The 21,988-nt window shown below is 39.0% G+C and overlaps 1 protein-coding gene across 1 annotated transcript in view; it reads left to right on the top strand.

Annotated features, from left to right (window-relative positions):
- The first annotated feature begins 1,044 nt into the window (after window positions 1–1,044).
- Window positions 1,045–21,988, top strand: part of fam228a (family with sequence similarity 228 member A) — a 33,442-nt gene continuing 12,498 nt past the window's right edge. The window contains exons 1-2 of the mRNA XM_042301130.1: window positions 1,045–1,432; window positions 12,244–12,314. Coding sequence (XP_042157064.1) covers window positions 12,246–12,314 — 69 coding nt within the window. The 5' untranslated portion in view covers window positions 1,045–1,432; window positions 12,244–12,245. The remainder of the gene's footprint in view (window positions 1,433–12,243; window positions 12,315–21,988) is intronic.

Raw genomic sequence — 21,988 nt, 5'->3', positions numbered from 1 at the left:
TACATTGAACTGGGTGAATATGAATGACAGTAACCTAAACCCATCACTGTTACATTGAACTGGGTGAATATGAATGACAGTAACCTAAACCTGTCACAGTTACATTGAACTGGGTGAATATGAATGACAGTAACCTAAACCTGTCACTGTTACATTGAACTGGGTGAATGGAATATGAATGACAGTCATCCAATATGATGTAATAGAAATAAGACCGTGCTCATTTAAATCAAATTGCCCTCATTTAAATAAAATCGCCCTCATTTAAATAAAATCGTCCTCCCTAATCTGAAATGGCGCTGATTGACACCGATCTGCAACGCCAGGTGCTGAAATAGAACGTGGCTCTATTTGAGTTGCTTTGACGTGCTGCAGGACCCGCCTCTCCCACCTCCTCATTGGTCTTTAGGAGCATATACCCACATGGCTGATTGAAAGATGCATGACGTCCACACTCCGGTTGGGTGCAGTAATGAACCTTAAAGTTTGTTGCCAATTCTATATAAAATCCACAAAAACGAAGAAGAGGACTAGGAGATATTACTAGAAACTAACTAGGATTCCCCTTTAATCTGTGGATTAGTTGTGGGAGTAGAGAACACACGATTTTGTGTGACTCAAAGTGGGTCAATATTCTACAAAAATACAGAAACAAAAAGACTGTGTATTTCAATTAAAATAACAAGCCAATGTTTGTATATCCCAGGACAAATTAACTAGCAACAGCAAGATAGCTAAATGTCCACGAATGTTTCGACCCCTGTCCCCAAATGAATATAGTTGGTTCAGACTTCTTTTTGATATTTCAACCTGCGTGTCCTGAAAACGTTTGGTGTGGATGGACTAAATCTACATGCACACGCTACGCGCGTGTCCGCTGGGGTCAGTGACATCATGGTAATGTTAATTCCATAATTCTGTTGACAAAATGAAAACAGACCCAGAGATGTAATTTGAGCCACACATGCAGATTCGACAGTTTTACCTGGAAAGTGTTGTTTAGAAATTATTGGATACTACACACACACACACACACACACACACACACAAAAAAATGCTTTTATTTATTTATAACGAAGGAAAACTGGTTATTCTGCTCATTTAGCATGTATTAACAATCTTGGTTTACAAAATACAAGTCAACAGGTGTTTGTTTGTGGATAGTGAGTTATATTTGTGCATATTTGTTAAGGATCATATGGGGATGGGGGGAGGCATTGTACGGTACCATATAATTAACACGATCACAAAGTAGTCTAAAAATAATGTTTCCGACATTTAACTCGGTTTGTGTGACATCACCTTGACAACGGCGGGACACGAGGCTACTCTCCGGAGAAGCAGCAGACCGGGACGGGAGATCTGGCACGGAGCGGGCACTACTCTCCGTGCTGCAAAGCAACCGGGGCTCAAACCGGGGCTAAATCCTACCGTGAGTAGCCTACAGAGCACCCCTTGTCTTCGTCCTGAGTTTTGCAAGTTTAGGCCACCTATTTTTCTGACTTCAGCTCAATCGAGATATTTCGTTTAGCCCATTTCTAAACAGGATTACTAGGCCTACTCGTTGAATAACTTTGTTGTTGTTGAACTTTTAATATCTATTCACGAATACCAATTCAAACGTTTAGTGCCAGTTGTAGATGTGGACGCTCGACCTCTCGTGTAGGGTAGGAGAGGCTATATACAGTAGAGAGGCTATATACAGTAGAGAGGATATATACAGTAGAGAGGCTATATACAGTAGAGAGGCTATATACAGTAGAGAGGTTATATACAGTAGAGAGGCTATATACAGTAGAGAGGCTATATACAGTAGAGAGGTTATATACAGTAGAGAGGCTATAACAGTAGAGAGGCTATATACAGTAGAGAGGTTATATACAGTAGAGGCTATATACAGTAGAGAGGATATATACAGTAGAGAGGCTATAACAGTAGAGAGGCTATAACAGTAGAGAGGTTATAACAGTAGAGAGGATATATACAGTAGAGAGGCTATATACAGTAGAGAGGCTATATACAGTAGAGGCTATATACAGTAGAGAGGATATATACAGTAGAGAGGCTATATACAGTAGAGAGGATATATACAGTAGAGAGGATATATACAGTAGAGAGGATATATACAGTAGAGAGGATATATACAGTAGAGAGGATATATACAGTAGAGGCTATATACAGTAGAGAGGCTATATACAGTAGAGAGGATATATACAGTAGAGAGGATATATACAGTAGAGAGGATATATACAGTAGAGGCTATATACAGTAGAGAGGCTATATACAGTAGAGAGGTTATATACAGTAGAGAGGTTATATACAGTAGAGAGGCTATATACAGTAGAGAGGATATATACAGTAGAGAGGATATATACAGTAGAGAGGATATATACAGTAGAGAGGATATATACAGTAGAGAGGATATATACAGTAGAGAGGCTATAACAGTAGAGAGGTTATATACAGTAGAGAGGTTATATACAGTAGAGAGGCTATATACAGTAGAGAGGCTATATACAGTAGAGGTTATATACAGTAGAGAGGCTATATACAGTAGAGGTTATATACAGTAGAGAGGCTATATACAGTAGAGGTTATATACAGTAGAGAGGTTATATACAGTAGAGAGGCTATATACAGTAGAGAGGTTATATACAGTAGAGAGGCTATATACAGTAGAGAGGCTATATACAGTAGAGAGGTTATATACAGTAGAGAGGCTATATACAGTAGAGAGGCTATATACAGTAGAGAGGTTATATACAGTAGAGAGGCTATATACAGTAGAGAGGTTATATACAGTAGAGAGGTTATATACAGTAGAGAGGCTATATACAGTAGAGAGGCTATATACAGTAGAGAGGTTATATACAGTAGAGAGCTATATACAGTAGAGAGGCTATATACAGTAGAGAGGCTATATACAGTAGAGAGGCTATATACAGTAGAGAGGTTATATACAGTAGAGAGGTTATATACAGTAGAGAGGCTATATACAGTAGAGAGGCTATAACAGTAGAGAGGCTATATACAGTAGAGAGGCTATATACAGTAGAGAGGTTATATACAGTAGAGGCTATATACAGTAGAGAGGATATATACAGTAGAGAGGCTATATACAGTAGAGAGGTTATATACAGTAGAGAGGCTATATACAGTAGAGAGGTTATATACAGTAGAGAGGTTATATACAGTAGAGAGGTTATATACAGTAGAGAGGTTATATACAGTAGAGAGGCTATATACAGTAGAGAGGCTATATACAGTAGAGAGGCTATATACAGTAGAGAGGCTATATACAGTAGAGAGGATATATACAGTAGAGAGGTTATATACAGTAGAGAGGTTATATACAGTAGAGAGGCTATATACAGTAGAGAGGCTATATACAGTAGAGAGGATATATACAGTAGAGGTTATATACAGTAGAGAGGTTATATACAGTAGAGAGGCTATATACAGTAGAGAGGCTATATACAGTAGAGAGGCTATATACAGTAGAGAGGATATATACAGTAGAGAGGCTATATACAGTAGAGAGGCTATATACAGTAGAGAGACTATATACAGTAGAGAGGCTATATACAGTAGAGAGGCTATATACAGTAGAGAGGCTATATACAGTAGAGAGGATATATACAGTAGAGAGGCTATATACAGTAGAGAGGCTATATACAGTAGAGAGGATATATACAGTAGAGGTTATATACAGTAGAGAGGTTATATACAGTAGAGAGGCTATATACAGTAGAGAGGCTATATACAGTAGAGAGGCTATATACAGTAGAGAGGATATATACAGTAGAGAGGCTATATACAGTAGAGAGGATATATACAGTAGAGAGGCTATATACAGTAGAGAGGCTATATACAGTAGAGAGGATATATACAGTAGAGGTTATATACAGTAGAGAGGTTATATACAGTAGAGAGGCTATATACAGTAGAGAGGCTATATACAGTAGAGAGGCTATATACAGTAGAGAGGCTATATACAGTAGAGAGGCTATATACAGTAGAGAGGCTATATACAGTAGAGAGGCTATATACAGTAGAGAGGCTATATACAGTAGAGGTTATATACAGTAGAGAGGCTATATACAGTAGAGAGGTTATATACAGTAGAGAGGCTATATACAGTAGAGAGGCTATATACAGTAGAGAGGCTATATACAGTAGAGAGGATATATACAGTAGAGAGGCTATATACAGTAGAGAGGCTATATACAGTAGAGAGGCTATATACAGTAGAGAGGCTATATACAGTAGAGGTTATATACAGTAGAGAGGCTATATACAGTAGAGAGGTTATATACAGTAGAGAGGCTATATACAGTAGAGGTTATATACAGTAGAGAGGCTATATACAGTAGAGAGGCTATATACAGTAGAGAGGTTATATACAGTAGAGAGGTTATATACAGTAGAGAGGTTATATACAGTAGCGAGGCTATATACAGTAGAGAGGTTATATACAGTAGCGAGGCTATATACAGTAGAGAGGCTATATACAGTAGAGAGGTTATATACAGTAGAGAGGCTATATACAGTAGAGAGGCTATATACAGTAGAGGTTATATACAGTAGAGAGGCTATATACAGTAGAGAGGCTATATACAGTAGAGAGGCTATATACAGTAGAGAGGCTATATACAGTAGAGAGGTTATATACAGTAGAGAGGCTATATACAGTAGAGAGGCTATATACAGTAGAGAGGCTATATACAGTAGAGAGGCTATAACAGTAGAGAGGCTATATACAGTAGAGAGGCTATAACAGTAGAGAGGCTATATACAGTAGAGAGGCTATATACAGTAGAGAGGCTATATACAGTAGAGAGGCTATATACAGTAGAGAGGCTATATACAGTAGAGAGGCTATATACAGTAGAGAGGCTATAACAGTAGAGAGGCTATAACAGTAGAGAGGCTATAACAGTAGAGAGGCTATATACAGTAGAGAGGCTATAACAGTAGAGAGGCTATATACAGTAAAGAGGCTATATACAGTAGAGAGGCTATATACAGTAGAGAGGCTATATACAGTAGAGAGGCTATATACAGTAGAGAGGCTATATACAGTAGAGAGGCTATATACAGTAGAGAGGCTATATACAGTAGAGAGGCTATATACAGTAGAGAGGCTATAACAGTAGAGAGGCTATATACAGTAGAGAGGCTATATACAGTAGAGAGGCTATATACAGTAGAGAGGCTATATACAGTAGAGAGGCTATAACAGTAGAGAGGTTATATACAGTAGAGAGGCTATAACAGTAGAGAGGCTATAACAGTAGAGAGGTTATATACAGTAGAGAGGCTATAACAGTAGAGAGGCTATAACAGTAGAGAGGTTATATACAGTAGAGAGGCTATATACAGTAGAGAGGCTATAACAGTAGCGAGGCTATAACAGTAGAGAGGCTATAACAGTAGAGAGGCTATATACAGTAGAGAGGCTATATACAGTAGAGAGGCTATATACAGTAGAGAGGCTATTACAGTAGAGAGGCTATACCAGTAGAGAGGCTATATACAGTAGAGAGGCTATTACAGTAGAGAGGCTATAACAGTAGAGAGGCTATAACAGTAGAGAGGCTATAACAGTAGAGAGGCTATAACAGTAGCGAGGCTATATACAGTAGAGAGGCTATATACAGTAGAGAGGCTACATACAGTAGAGAGGCTATATACAGTAGAGAGGCTATAACAGTAGAGAGGTTATATACAGTAGAGAGGCTATAACAGTAGAGAGGCTATAACAGTAGAGAGGTTATATACAGTAGAGAGGCTATATACAGTAGAGAGGCTATAACAGTAGAGAGGTTATATACAGTAGAGAGGCTATAACAGTAGAGAGGCTATAACAGTAGAGGGGTTATATACAGTAGAGAGGCTAAATACAGTAGAGAGGCTATAACAGTAGAGAGGCTATAACAGTAGAGAGGTTATATACAGTAGAGAGGCTATAACAGTAGAGAGGCTATGAACAGTAGAGAGGCTATAACAGTAGAGAGGCTATATACAGTAGAGAGGCTATATACAGTAGAGAGGCTATATACAGTAGAGAGGCTATATACAGTAGAGAGGCTATAACAGTAGAGAGGCTATAACAGTAGAGAGGCTATAACAGTAGAGAGGTTATATACAGTAGAGAGGTTATATACAGTAGAGAGGTTATATACAGTAGAGAGGCTATAACAGTATAGAGGCTATATACAGTAGAGAGGCTATAACAGTATAGAGGCTATATACAGTAGAGAGGCTATATACAGTAGAGAGGCTATATACAGTAGAGAGGTTATATACAGTAGAGAGGCTATATACAGTAGAGAGGATATATACAGTAGAGGTTATATACAGTAGAGAGGCTATATACAGTAGAGGCTATATACAGTAGAGAGGCTATATACAGTAGAGAGGCTATATACAGTAGAGGCTATATACAGTAGAGAGGTTATATACAGTAGAGAGGCTATATACAGTAGAGAGGCTATATACAGTAGAGAGGTTATATACAGTAGAGAGGATATATACAGTAGAGGCTATATACAGTAGAGAGGATATATACAGTAGAGGCTATATACAGTAGAGAGGATATATACAGTAGAGGCTATATACAGTAGAGAGGATATATACAGTAGAGGCTATATACAGTAGAGAGGATATATACAGTAGAGGCTATATACAGTAGAGAGGATATATACAGTAGAGGCTATATACAGTAGAGAGGATATATACAGTAGAGGCTATATACAGTAGAGAGGCTATATACAGTAGAGGCTATATACAGTAGAGAGGCTATATACAGTAGAGGTTATATACAGTAGAGAGGATATATACAGTAGAGGTTATATACAGTAGAGAGGCTATATACAGTAGAGGCTATATACAGTAGAGAGGCTATATACAGTAGAGGCTATATACAGTAGAGGCTATAACAGTAGAGAGGCTATATACAGTAGAGGCTATAACAGTAGAGAGGCTATATACAGTAGAGGCTATATACAGTAGAGGCTATAACAGTAGAGAGACTATATACAGTAGAGGCTATAACAGTAGAGAGGCTATATTCAGTAGAGGCTATAACAGTAGAGAGACTATATACAGTAGAGAGACTATATACAGTAGAGGCTATAACAGTAGAGAGGCTATATACAGTAGAGGCTATAACAGTAGAGAGGCTATATACAGTAGAGAGGCTATATACAGTAGAGAGGCTATATACAGTAGAGGCTATATACAGTAGAGGCTATAACAGTAGAGAGGCTATAACAGTAGAGGCTATAACAGTAGAGAGACTATATACAGTAGAGAGACTATATACAGTAGAGGCTATAACAGTAGAGAGGCTATATACAGTAATGAGGCTATATACAGTATATACAGTAGAGAGGCTATATACAGTAGAGAGGCTATATACAGTAGGGAGGCTATAACAGAGAGGCTATAACAGTAGAGAGGCTATATACAGTAGAGGCTATAACAGTAGAGAGGCTATATACAGTAGAGGCTATATACAGTAGAGAGGCTATATACAGTAGAGGCTATATACAGTAGAGGCTATAACAGTAGAGAGGCTATATACAGTAGAGAGGCTATATACAGTAGAGAGGTTATATACAGTAGAGGCTATATACAGTAGAGAGGCTATATACAGTAGAGAGGCTATATACAGTAGAGGCTATATACAGTAGAGGCTATAACAGTAGAGAGGCTATATACAGTAGAGGCTATATACAGTAGAGGCTATAACAGTAGAGAGGCTATATACAGTAGAGAGGCTATATACAGTAGAGAGGCTATATACAGTAGAGGGGCTATATACAGTAGAGGCTATAACAGTAGAGAGGATATATACAGTAGAGAGGCTATATACAGTAGAGAGGTTATATACAGTAGAGAGGCTATATACAGTAGAGAGGTTATATACAGTAGAGAGGCTATATACAGTAGAGAGGTTATATACAGTAGAGAGGCTAAATACAGTAGAGAGGCTATATACAGTGCTAAGAATATTCTATACATTTCTATACATACTAACCATTTTCTATACATTTTCTCTCCTTTATGCAAAATGGCTCTAATACACATTGTGAAGAATGAAGAAAACGATTAAAAGCATTTATAATTTCTAAACACATATAACACATTATAACCCATTATAACCCATTATAACACATTATAACCCATTATAACCCATTATAACACATTATAACCCATTATAACCCATTATAACACATTATAACCCATTATAACACATTATAACCGATTATAACACATTATAACCGATTATAACACATTATAACCCATTATAACACATTATAACACATTATAACACATTATAACCCCCTTCAGTGTGTTCTTCATGTTAGTATATTAACACATTATAACACATTATAACACATTATAACCCCGTTCAGTGTGTTCTTTATGGTAGTATATTAACACATTATAACACATTATAACACATTATAACACATTATAACACATTATAACACATTATAACCCCCTTCAGTGTGTTCTTCATGGTAGTGTATTAACACATTATAACCCATTATAACACATTATAACACATTATAACCCATTATAACACATTATAACCCATTATAACCCATTATAACACATTATAACACATTATAACACATTATAACACATTATAACCCATTATAACACATTATAACACATTATAACCCCCTTCAGTGTGTTCTTCATGTTAGTGTATTAACACATTATAACACATTATAACCCATTATAACACATTATAACACATTATAACACATTATAACACATTATAACACATTATAACCCCCTTCAGTGTGTTCTTCATGTTAGTGTATTAACACATTATAACACATTATAACCCATTATAACACATTATAACACATTATAACCCATTATAACACATTATAACACATTATAACACATTATAACCCATTATAACACATTATAACACATTATAACACATTATAACCCATTATAACCCATTATAACCCATTATAACCCATTATAACACATTATAACCCATTATAACACATTATAACCCATTATAACACATTATAACACATTATAACCCCCTTCAGTGTGTTCTTCATGGTAGTGTATTAACACATTATAACCCATTATAACACATTATAACACATTATAACACATTATAACACATTATAACACATTATAACCCCCTTCAGTGTGTTCTTCATGTTAGTGTATTAACACATTATAAGCAAAAGTGGAAGCAAAAGGGACCCAGGCCCGTGGGGGGGCCAAGTGGAAGCAAAAGAAGTGTGTATGTATTCTGTTGTATTTTTTGCTAATCATCAGAGGGTGGTAGGAGAGGAGGTACGGGGCCCACGTGGGTAACTGGGCCCCCTGCCTTTATTGGATAACTGATTAGGGCCCAAGAGGCAGAACAACACCAACAAAATACACTATTTTTTTCAGTTATTGCATTTCTTTATCCAACCACAGGAGCTCTCAATGTTCAAAATACACCAGTTAATTAATAAACCGAACGGAAGCCCCAGGGCTTCTTAATACGGCCCTGCGCGCGTGGGACACAGTATGCAAAGCAGAGCCGGGACAGGTTTCCCAAAAGCATCTTAAGTCTTATGTTCCTCATTAGAACCTTCGTTCTCCGATCTGTTTCCCAAAACCATCATTAGTAAAGTTGCACTGAAACCCTCCTTATTTACAGACTACCTCAGACCACTTGTAAGAACCAGATAAGTGTTTTCTTAGATGGTTGTTTTTGGTCCTTCCACATCCCTTTATACACAGAACATCTCTGCTAAACACACAGTAGAATCAAGCTGTTTATATGTCTCTCTGTGACTGCCTACAACGTTTGGAACGAAGTTAACTTACAAATACAAAGTTGTCGTCAGTGTCTTTGCAATCGGATCAAGGCTAAAAATATGCTTCAAATGAAAAACCCCCGAGATGTCTACATTTAGAAAATCAATATATTTCAATTCTATTGAAATCAGTTTAGTCAATTGAGTATTATTTGTCTGCTACAATATCTGTAAATTGTTCGTCAATATACTGTATTTGATGTGTAACAAAGGATCAATGAGGTGCCAAATACATAATTTAGTGTACTATTATAGGGCATGCATTAGAATTAGCAGCCATGAGCAAAATGTCTAACACTGATCCATCCTACAGCCTAAACCTTTATTTCTTTGACATTTTGCAGGATGAAATCTCTAGAGATTGAGGATCTCTATGTGTGCTAATTACAGTGCCTTCAGAAAGTATTCAGACCCCTTGACTTTTTCCACATTTTGTTACGTTACAGCCTTATTCCATAATTGATTAAATAAATAATTTCACAATACCCCGTAATGACATCACAATACCCCGTAATGACATCACAATACCCCGTAATGACATCACAATACCCCGTAATGACATCACAACACCCCGTAATGACATCACAACAACCCGTAATGACATCACAACACCCCGTAATGACATCACAACACCCCGTAATGACATCACAACACCCCGTAATGACATCACAATACCCCGTAATGACACCACAACACCCCGTAATGACATCACAATACCCCGTAATGGCATCACAACACCCCGTAATGACATCACAACACCCCGTAATGACATCACAACACCCCATAATGACATCACAATACCCCGTAATGACATCACAATACCCCGTAATGACATCACAATACCCCGTAATGACAAAGTGAAAACAGTAGTTTTTTTATTTTAGAAAATATATAAAATATAAAAAACAGATACCTCATTTAAATAAGTATTCAGACCCTTTGAAAACAGAAATACCTTACTTACATAAATATTCAGACCCTTTGCTATGAGACTTGAAATTGAGCTCAGCTGCATCCTGTTTCCGATGATCATCCTTGAGATGTTTCTACAACGTGATTAGAGTCCACCCACGTTGGTAAATTCTATTGATTGGACATGATTTGGAAAGGCACACACCTGTCTATATAAGGTCCCACAGTTGTCAGTGCATGTCAGAGCAAAAACCAAGCAATGAGGTAGAAGGAATTGTCCGTAGAGCTCCGAGACAGGATTGTGTTGAGGCACAGATCTGGGGAAGGGTACCAAAACATTTCTGCAACATTGAAGTTCACAAAGAACACAGTGGCCTCCATTATTCTTAAATGGAAGAAGTTTGGAACCACTAAGACTCTTCCTAGACCTGGCCACCCGGCTAAACCGAGCAATCGGGGGAGAAGGGCCTTGGTCAGGGAGGTGACCAAGATCCTGATGGTCCAGAGCTCCAGAGTTCCTCTGTGGAGATGGGATAACCTTCCAGGAGGACACCCATCTCTGCAGCACTCTGGCAATCAGGCCTTTATGGTAGAGTGGCCAGACAGAAGCCACTCCTCAGTAAAAGGCACATGACAGTCCACTTGGAGTTTGCCAAAAGGCACCTAAAGGACTCTCAGACCATGAGAAATAAGATTCTCTGGTCTGATGAAACCAAGATTGAACTCTTTGGCCTGAATGCCAAGCGTCATGTCTGGAGGAAAGCTGGCACCATCCCTACGGTGAGGCATGGTGGTGGGGATGTTTTTCAGCACCAGGTACCGGGAGACTAGGATTGAGGGAAAGATGAACAGAGCAAAGTACAGAGAGATCCTTGATGAAAACCTGCTCCAGGACCTCAGACTGGGGTGAAGATTCACCTTCCAACAGGACAACGACCCTAAGCACACAACCAAGACAACGCTTCTTTCTTTGGGACAAGTCTCTGAATGTCCTTGAGTGGCCCAGCCAGAACCCGGACTTGAACCCGATCTAGCATCTCTAGAGAGACCTGAAAATAGCTGTACAGCAACGCTCCCCATCCAATTTGACAGAGCGTGAGAGGATCTGCAGAGAAGAATGGGAGGAACTCCCCAAATACAGGTGTGTCAAACATTTGCAAAAATGTCTAAAAACCTGATTTTGCTTTGTCATTATGGGGTATTGTGATGTCATTATGGGGTATTGTGATGTCATTATGGGGTATTGTGATGTCATTATGGGGTGTTGTGATGTCATTATGGGGTATTGTGATGTCATTATGGGGTATTGTGATGTCATTATGGGGTGTTGTGAATAGATTGATGAGGGGAAAAAACTATTTAATCCGTTTTAGAATAAGGCTGTAACCAAATGTAGAAAAATGGGTTTGGATACTTTCCGAATGCACTGTTTACTTTTCTATCAGGTAAATCTATGTTCATGTCATTCTCATCCCAGACATGCCTGTCAAGGACAGTGGTGCAGCCGGTCTGATCGTGTTCCACACGTCTGGTCTCCTCACATCTACGGTAGACTATTGTTAACGTTTGTCTTTCTTTCTTTGTGTAATAAACGTCTACAACTGCTGTCTAAAAACGTTTACAACTGCTGTCTAAAAACGTCTACAACTGCTGTCTAAAAACGTTTACAACTGCTGTCTAAAAACGTCTACAACTGCTGTCTAAAAACGTCTACAACTGCTGTCTAAAAACGTCTACAACTGCTGTCTAAAAACGTCTACAACTACTGTCTAAAAACGTCTACAACTGCTGTCTAAAAACGTCTACAACTGCTGTCTAAAAACGTTTACAACTGCTGTCTAAAAACGTCTACAACTGCTGTCTAAAAACGTCTACAACTGCTGTCTAAAAACGTCTACAACTGCTGTCTAAAAACGTCTACAACTGCTGTCTAAAAACGTCTACAACTGCTGTCTAAAAACGTCTACAACTGCTGTCTAAAAACGTCTACAACTGCTGTCTAAAAACGTTTACAACTGCTGTCTAAAAACGTCTACAACTGCTGTCTAAAAACGTCTACAACTGCTGTCTAAAAACGTCTACAACTGCTGTCTAAAAACGTCTACAACTGCTGTCTAAAAACGTCTACAACTGCTGTCTAAAAACGTCTACAACTGCTGTCTAAAAACGTCTACAACTGCTGTCTAAAAACGTCTACAACTGCTGTCTAAAAACGTCTACAACTGCTGTCTAAAAACGTCTACAACTGCTGTCTAAAAACGTCTACAACTGCTGTCTAAAAACGTCTACAACTGCTGTCTAAAAACGTTTACAACTGCTGTCTAAAAACGTCTACAACTGCTGTCTAAAAACGTTTACAACTGCTGTCTAAAAACGTCTACAACTGCTGTCTAAAAACGTCTACAACTGCTGTCTAAAAACGTTTACAACTGCTGTCTAAAAACGTTTACAACTGCTGTCTAAAAACGTTTACAACTGCTGTCTAAAAACGTCTACAACTGCTGTCTAAAAACGTTTACAACTGCTGTCTAAAAACGTTTACAACTGCTGTCTAAAAACGTTTACAACTGCTGTCTAAAAACGTCTACAACTGCTGTCTAAAAACGTCTACAACTGCTGTCTAAAAACGTTTACAACTGCTGTCTAAAAACGTCTACAACTGCTGTCTAAAAACGTTTACAACTGCTGTCTAAAAACGTTTACAACTGCTGTCTAAAAACGTTTACAACTGCTGTCTAAAAACGTCTACAACTGCTGTCTAAAAACGTCGTTTACAACTGCTGTCTAAAAACGTCTACAACTGCTGTCTAAAAACGTCTACAACTGCTGTCTAAAAACGTTTACAACTGCTGTCTAAAAACGTCTACAACTGCTGTCTAAAAACGTCTACAACTGCTGTCTAAAAACGTCTACAACTGCTGTCTAAAAACGTCTACAACTGCTGTCTAAAAACGTCTACAACTGCTGTCTAAAAACGTCTACAACTGCTGTCTAAAAACGTCTACAACTGCTGTCTAAAAACGTCTACAACTGCTGTCTAAAAACGTCTACAACTGCTGTCTAAAAAAAACGTCTACAACTGCTGTCTAAAAACGTCTACAACTGCTGTCTAAAAACGTTTACAACTGCTGTCTAAAAACGTCTACAACTGCTGTCTAAAAACGTTTACAACTGCTGTCTAAAAACGTCTACAACTGCTGTCTAAAAACGTCTACAACTGCTGTCTAAAAACGTTTACAACTGCTGTCTAAAAACGTTTACAACTGCTGTCTAAAAACGTTTACAACTGCTGTCTAAAAAAAACGTCTACAACTGCTGTCTAAAAACGTTTACAACTGCTGTCTAAAAACGTTTACAACTGCTGTCTAAAAACGTTTACAACTGCTGTCTAAAAACGTTTACAACTGCTGTCTAAAAACGTCTACAACTGCTGTCTAAAAACGTCTACAACTGCTGTCTAAAAACGTCTACAACTGCTGTCTAAAAACGTTTACAACTGCTGTCTAAAAACGTTTACAACTGCTGTCTAAAAACGTTTACAACTGCTGTCTAAAAAACGTCTACAACTGCTGTCGTAAAAACTGCTGTCTAAAAACGTCTACAACTGCTGTCTAAAAACGTTTACAACTGCTGTCTAAAAACGTCTACAACTGCTGTCTAAAAACGTCTACAACTGCTGTCTAAAAACGTCTACAACTGCTGTCTAAAAACGTCTACAACTGCTGTCTAAAAACGTCTACAACTGCTGTCTAAAAACGTCTACAACTGCTGTCTAAAAACGTCTACAACTGCTGTCTAAAAACGTCTACAACTGCTGTCTAAAAACGTCTACAACTGCTGTCTAAAAACGTCTACAACTGCTGTCTAAAAACGTCTACAACTGCTGTCTAAAAACGTCTACAACTGCTGTCTAAAAACGTCTACAACTGCTGTCTAAAAAAAACGTCTACAACTGCTGTCTAAAAACGTCTACAACTGCTGTCTAAAAACGTTTACAACTGCTGTCTAAAAACGTTTACAACTGCTGTCTAAAAACGTCTACAACTGCTGTCTAAAAACGTCTACAACTGCTGTCTAAAAACGTCTACAACTGCTGTCTAAAAACGTTTACAACTGCTGTCTAAAAACGTTTACAACTGCTGTCTAAAAATCTACAACTGCTGTCTAAAAACGTCTACAACTGCTGTCTAAAAACCCTACAACTGCTGTCTAAAAACGTTTACAACTGCTGTCTAAAAACGTTTACAACTGCTGTCTAAAAACGTCTACAACTGCTGTCTAAAAACGTCTACAACTGCTGTCTAAAAACGTCTACAACTGCTGTCTAAAAACGTCTACAACTGCTGTCTAAAAACGTCTACAACTGCTGTCTAAAAACGTCTACAACTGCTGTCTAAAAACGTCTACAACTGCTGTCTAAAAACGTTTACAACTGCTGTCTAAAAACGTTTACAACTGCTGTCTAAAAACGTCTACAACTGCTGTCTAAAAACGTCTACAACTGCTGTCTAAAAACGTCTACAACTGCTGTCTAAAAACGTCTACAACTGCTGTCTAAAAACGTCTACAACTGCTGTCTAAAAACGTCTACAACTGCTGTCTAAAAACGTCTACAACTGCTGTCTAAAAACGTCTACAACTGCTGTCTAAAAACGTCTACAACTGCTGTCTAAAAACGTCTACAACTGCTGTCTAAAAACGTCTACAACTGCTGTCTAAAAACGTCTACAACTGCTGTCTAAAAACGTCTACAACTGCTGTCTAAAAACGTCTACAACTGCTGTCTAAAAACGTCTACAACTGCTGTCTAAAAACGTTTACAACTGCTGTCTAAAAACGTCTACAACTGCTGTCTAAAAACGTCTACAACTGCTGTCTAAAAACGTCTACAACTGCTGTCTAAAAACGTTTACAACTGCTGTCTAAAAACGTTTACAACTGCTGTCTAAAAACGTCTACAACTGCTGTCTAAAAACGTCTACAACTGCTGTCTAAAAACGTCTACAACTGCTGTCTAAAAAAAACTGCTGTTACAACTGCTGTCTAAAAACGTTTACAACTGCTGTCTAAAAACGTCTACAACTGCTGTCTAAAAACGTCTACAACTGCTGTCTAAAAACGTCTACAACTGCTGTCTAAAAACGTCTACAACTGCTGTCTAAAAACGTCTACAACTGCTGTCTAAAAACGTCTACAACTGCTGTCTAAAAACGTCTACAACTGCTGTCTAAAAACTTCTACAACTGCTGTCTAAAAACGTCTACAACTGCTGTCTAAAAAACGTTTACAATGCTGCTGTCTAAAAACGTCTACAACTGCTGTCTAAAAACGTTTACAACTGCTGTCTAAAAACGTCTACAACTGCTGTCTAAAAACGTCTACAACTGCTGTCTAAAAACGTTTACAACTGCTGTCTAAAAACGTTTACAACTGCTGTCTAAAAACGTTTACAACTGCTGTCTAAAAACGTCTACAACTGCTGTCTAAAAACGTTTACAACTGCTGTCTAAAAACGTTTACAACTGCTGTCTAAAAAAAACGTTTACAACTGCTGTCTAAAAACGTCTACAACTGCTGTCTAAAAACGTCTACAACTGCTGTCTAAAAACGTTTACAACTGCTGTCTAAAAACGTCTACAACTGCTGTCTAAAAACGTTTACAACTGCTGTCTAAAAACGTTTACAACTGCTGTCTAAAAACGTTTACAACTGCTGTCTAAAAAACGTCTACAACTGCTGTCTAAAAACGTCTACAACTGCTGTCTAAAAACGTTTACAACTGCTGTCTGGGAACTACAACTGCTGTCTAAAAACGTTTACAACTGCTGTCTAAAAACGTCTACAACTGCTGTCTAAAAAAAACGTCTACAACTGCTGTCTAAAAACGTCTACAACTGCTGTCTAAAAACGTCTACAACTGCTGTCTAAAAACGTCTACAACTGCTCTAAAAACGTCTACAACTGCTGTCTAAAAACGTCTACAACTGCTGTCTAAAAACGTCTACAACTGCTGTCTAAAAACGTCTACAACTGCTGTCTAAAAACGTCTACAACTGCTGTCTAAAAACGTCTACAACTGCTGTCTAAAAACGTCTACAACTGCTGTCTAAAAAAACGTCTACAACTGCTGTCTAAAAACGTCTACAACTGCTGTCTAAAAACGTTCTACAACTGCTGTCTAAAAACGTTTACAACTGCTGTCTAAAAACGTCTACAACTGCTGTCTAAAAACGTCTACAACTGCTGTCTAAAAACGTCTACAACTGCTGTCTAAAAACGTTTACAACTGCTGTCTAAAAACGTTTACAACTGCTGTCTAAAAACGTCTACAACTGCTGTCTAAAAACGTCTACAACTGCTGTCTAAAAACGTCTACAACTGCTGTCTAAAAACGTTTACAACTGCTGTCTAAAAACGTTTACAACTGCTGTCTAAAAACGTCTACAACTGCTGTCTAAAAACGTCTACAACTGCTGTCTAAAAACGTCTACAACTGCTGTCTAAAAAACGTCTACAACTGCTGTCTAAAAACGTCTACAACTGCTGTCTAAAAACGTCTACAACTGCTGTCTAAAAACGTCTACAACTGCTGTCTAAAAACGTTTACAACTGCTGTCTAAAAACGTCTACAACTGTCTAAAAACGTTACAACTGCTGTCTAAAAACGTCTACAACTGCTGTCTAAAAACTGCGTCTAAAAACGTCTAACTGCTGTCTAAAAACGTCTACAACTGCTGTCTAAAAACGTCTACAACTGCTGTCTAAAAACGTCTACAACTGCTGTCTAAAAACGTCTACAACTGCTGTCTAAAAACGTCTACAACTGCTGTCTAAAAACGTCTACAACTGCTGTCTAAAAACGCCTACAACTGCTGTCTAAAAACGTCTACAACTGCTGTCTAAAAACGTCTACAACTGCTGTCTAAAAACGTCTACAAGAACTACAACTGCTCTAAAAAACGTCTACTGCTGTCTAAAAACGTCTACAACTGCTGTCTAAAAACGTCTACAACTGCTGTCTAAAAACGTCTACAACTGCTGTCTAAAAACGTTTACAACTGCTGTCTAAAAACGTCTACAACTGTCTGTCTAAAAACGTCTACAACTGCTGTCTAAAAACGTTTACAACTGCTGTCTAAAAACGTTTACAACTGCTGTCTAAAAACGTCTACAACTGCTGTCTAAAAACGTCTACAACTGCTGTCTAAAAACGTCTACAACTGCTGTCTAAAAACGTCTACAACTGCTGTCTAAAAACGTTTACAACTGCTGTCTAAAAACGTTTACAACTGCTGTCTAAAAACGTCTACAACTGCTGTCTAAAAACGTCTACAACTGCTGTCTAAAAACGTCTACACTGTCTAAAAACAACTGCTGTCTAAAAACGTCTACAACTGCTGTCTAAAAACGTCTACAACTGCTGTCTAAAAACGTCTACAACTGCTGTCTAAAAAACTGCTGTCTAAAAACGTCTACAACTGCTGTCTAAAAACGTCTACAACTGCTGTCTAAAAACGTCTACAACTGCTGTCTAAAAACGTTTACAACTGCTGTCTAAAAACGTCTACAACTGCTGTCTAAAAACGTCTACAACTGCTGTCTAAAAACGTCTACAACTGCTGTCTAAAAACGTCTACAACTGCTGTCTAAAAACGTCTACAACTGCTGTCTAAAAACGTCTACAACTGCTGTCTAAAAACAACTGTCTACAACTGCTGTCTAAAAACGTCTACAACTGCTGTCTAAAAACGTCTACAACTGCTGTCTAAAAACGTCTACAACTGCTGTCTAAAAACGTTTACAACTGCTGTCTGTCTAAAACGTTTACAACTGCTGTCTAAAAACGTCTACAACTGCTGTCTAAAAACGTCTACAACTGCTGTCTAAAAACGTTTACAACTGCTGTCTAAAAACGTTTACAACTGCTGTCTAAAAACGTCTACAACTGCTGTCTAAAAACGTCTACAACTGCTGTCTAAAAACGTCTACAACTGCTGTCTAAAAAAAACTGCTGTCTAAAAACAACTGCTGTCTAAAAACGTCGTTTACAACTGCTGTCTAAAAACGTTTACAACTGCTGTCTAAAAAACAACTGCGTCTCTACAACTGCTGTCTAAAAACGTCTACAACTGCTGTCTAAAAACGTCTACAACTGCTGTCTAAAAACGTCTACTAAAAACTGCTGTCTAAAAACGTTTACAACTGCTGTCTAAAAACGTCTACAACTGCTGTCTAAAAACGTCTACAACTGCTGTCTAAAAACGTCTACAACTGCTGTCTAAAAACGTCTACAACTGCTGTCTAAAAACGTCTACAACTGCTGTCTAAAAACGTCTACAACTGCTGTCTAAAAACGTCTACAACTGCTGTCTAAAAACGTCTACAACTGCTGTCTAAAAACGTCTACAACTGCTGTCTAAAAACGTTTACAACTGCTGTCTAAAAACGTTTACAACTGCTGTCTAAAAACGTCTACAACTGCTGTCTAAAAACGTCTACAACTGCTGTCTAAAAACGTCTACAACTGCTGTCTAAAAACGTCTACAACTGCTGTCTAAAAACGTCTACAACTGCTGTCTAAAAACGTCTACAACTGCTGTCTAAAAACGTCTACAACTGCTGTCTAAAAACGTCTACAACTGCTGTCTAAAAACGTCTACAACTGCTGTCTAAAAACGTCTACAACTGCTGTCAAAACGTCTACGTCTACAACTGCTGTCTAAAAACGTCTACAACTGCTGTCTAAAAACGTCTACAACTGCTGTCTAAAAACGTCTACAACTGCTGTCTAAAAACGTCTACAACTGCTGTCTAAAAACGTTTACAACTGCTGTCTAAAAACGTCTACAACTGCTGTCTAAAAACGTCTACAACTGCTGTCTAAAAACGTCTACAACTGCTGTCTAAAAACGTTTACAACTGCTGTCTAAAAACGTTTACAACTGCTGTCTAAAAACGTCTACAACTGCTGTCTAAAAACGTCTACAACTGCTGTCTAAAAACGTCTACAACTGCTGTCTAAAAAACGTTAAAAACGTTTACAACTGCTGTCTAAAAACGTTTACAACTGCTGTCTAAAAACGTCTACAACTGCTGTCTAAAAACGTCTACAACTGCTGTCTAAAAACGTCTACAACTGCTGTCTAAAAACGTTTACAACTGCTGTCTAAAAACGTTTACAACTGCTGTCTAAAAACGTCTACAACTGCTGTCTAAAAAAAACGTTTACAACTACTAAAAACTGCTGTCTAAAACGTCTACAACTGCTGTCTAAAAACGTCTACAAAAAACGTTTACAACTGCTGTCTAAAAACGTCTACAACTGCTGTCTAAAAACGTCTACAACTGCTGTCTAAAACGTCTACAACTGCTGTCTAAAAACATTTACAACTGCTGTCTAAAAACATTCTACAACTGCTGTCTAAAAACGTCTACAACTGCTGTCTAAAAACGTTTACAACTGCTGTCTAAAAACGTTTACAACTGCTGTCTAGTAATATGAATTAATAACAACTTACAGTACCGTAAACAAGTTGTTAATACAGGTATGTCAATAATGAACAGGTCCTAATTTACGAGGACCTTTCTAGTGGCAGAGATGACAACAATATACTGTTTTGCAAACGGCAGGGAGGCAAACCAGTGAACACAATCACCCTTCAATCACCCTTCAATCACCCTTCACATCACCCTTCAATCACCCTTCAATCACCCTTCACATCACCCTTCAATCACCCTTCACATCACCCTTCACATCACCCTTCAATCACCCTTCAATCACCCTTCACATCACCCTTCAATCACCCTTCAATCACCCTTCAATCACCCTTCACATCACCCTTCAATCACCCTTCACATCACCCTTCAATCACCCTTCAATCACCCTTCACATCACCCTTCACATCACCCTTCAATCACCCTTCACATCACCCTTCAATCACCCTTCAATCACCCTTCAATCACATCGCACCATGGACACTTCCCCTGAGGTTCCCATCTCTCGTTTTCAATGGGGGCATGGACACTTCCCCTGAGGTTCCCATCTCTGGTTTTCAATGGGGTCATGGACACTTCCCCTGAGGTTCCCATCTCCAGTTTACATTGGGGTTCCCATCTCCAGTTTTCAAAGGGGGCATGGACACTTCCCTGAGGTTCCCATCTCTCATTTTCAATGGGGGCATGGACACTTCCCTGAGGTTCCCATCTCTGGTTTTCAATGGGGGCATGGACACTTCCCCTGAGGTTCCCATCTCTGGTTTTCAATGGGGGCATGGACACTTCCCCTGAGGTTCCCATCTCTCGTTTTCAATGGGGCATGGACACTTCCCTGAGGTTCCCATCTCTGGTTTTCAATGGGGTCATGGACACTTCCCCTGAGGTTCCCATCTCCAGTTTACAATGGGGTTCCCATCTCTCATTTTCAATGGGGGCATGGACACTTCCCCTGGGGTTCCCATCTCTGGTTTTCAATGGGGGCATGGACACTTCCCTGAGGTTCCCATCTCTGGTTTTCAATGGGGGCATGGACACTTCCCCTGAGGTTCCCATCTCTGGTTTTCAATGGGGTCATGGACACTTCCCCTGAGGTTCCCATCTCCAGTTTACATTGGGGTTCCCATCTCCAGTTTTCAAAGGGGGCATGGACACTTCCCCTGAGGTTCCCATCTCTCGTTTTCAATGGGGGCATGGACACTTCCCCTGAGGTTCCCATCTCTCGTTTTCAATGGGGGCATGGACACTTCCCCTGAGGTTCCCATCTCTCTCAATGGGGGCATGGACACTATGCTCAATATCGGCATCCCAAATGGCACCCTATTCCCTTATGACCAGAATCCTAATGGTCCAAGTCTAAAGTAGTGCACTATGATTAGGGTACCATTTGTGATTCATACAATATCTGTGTTAGACCCAGTCTGAGAACCCTGTCTGGGAACCCTGTCTGAGAACCCTGTCTGGGAACCCTGTCTGAGAACCCTGTCTGGGAACCCTGTCTGAGAACCCTGTCTGGGAACCCTGTCTGAGAACCCTGTCTGGGAACCCAGTTTGAGAACCCTGTCTGGGAACCCTGTCTGAGAACCTTGTCTGAGAACCCTGTCTGGGAACCAAGTTTGAGAACGCTGTCTGAGAACCCACCCTGTCTGAGAACCCACCCTGTCTGAGAACCCACCCTGTCTGAGAGCCCTGTCTGAGAACCCTGTCTGAGAACCCACCCTGTCTGAGAG

The sequence above is a fragment of the Oncorhynchus tshawytscha genome, linkage group LG18 (assembly GCF_018296145.1).
Source record: "Oncorhynchus tshawytscha isolate Ot180627B linkage group LG18, Otsh_v2.0, whole genome shotgun sequence".
In the NCBI taxonomy this organism is placed as follows: domain Eukaryota; kingdom Metazoa; phylum Chordata; class Actinopteri; order Salmoniformes; family Salmonidae; genus Oncorhynchus; species Oncorhynchus tshawytscha.
This window is presented reverse-complemented; position numbering and strand designations above follow the sequence as displayed.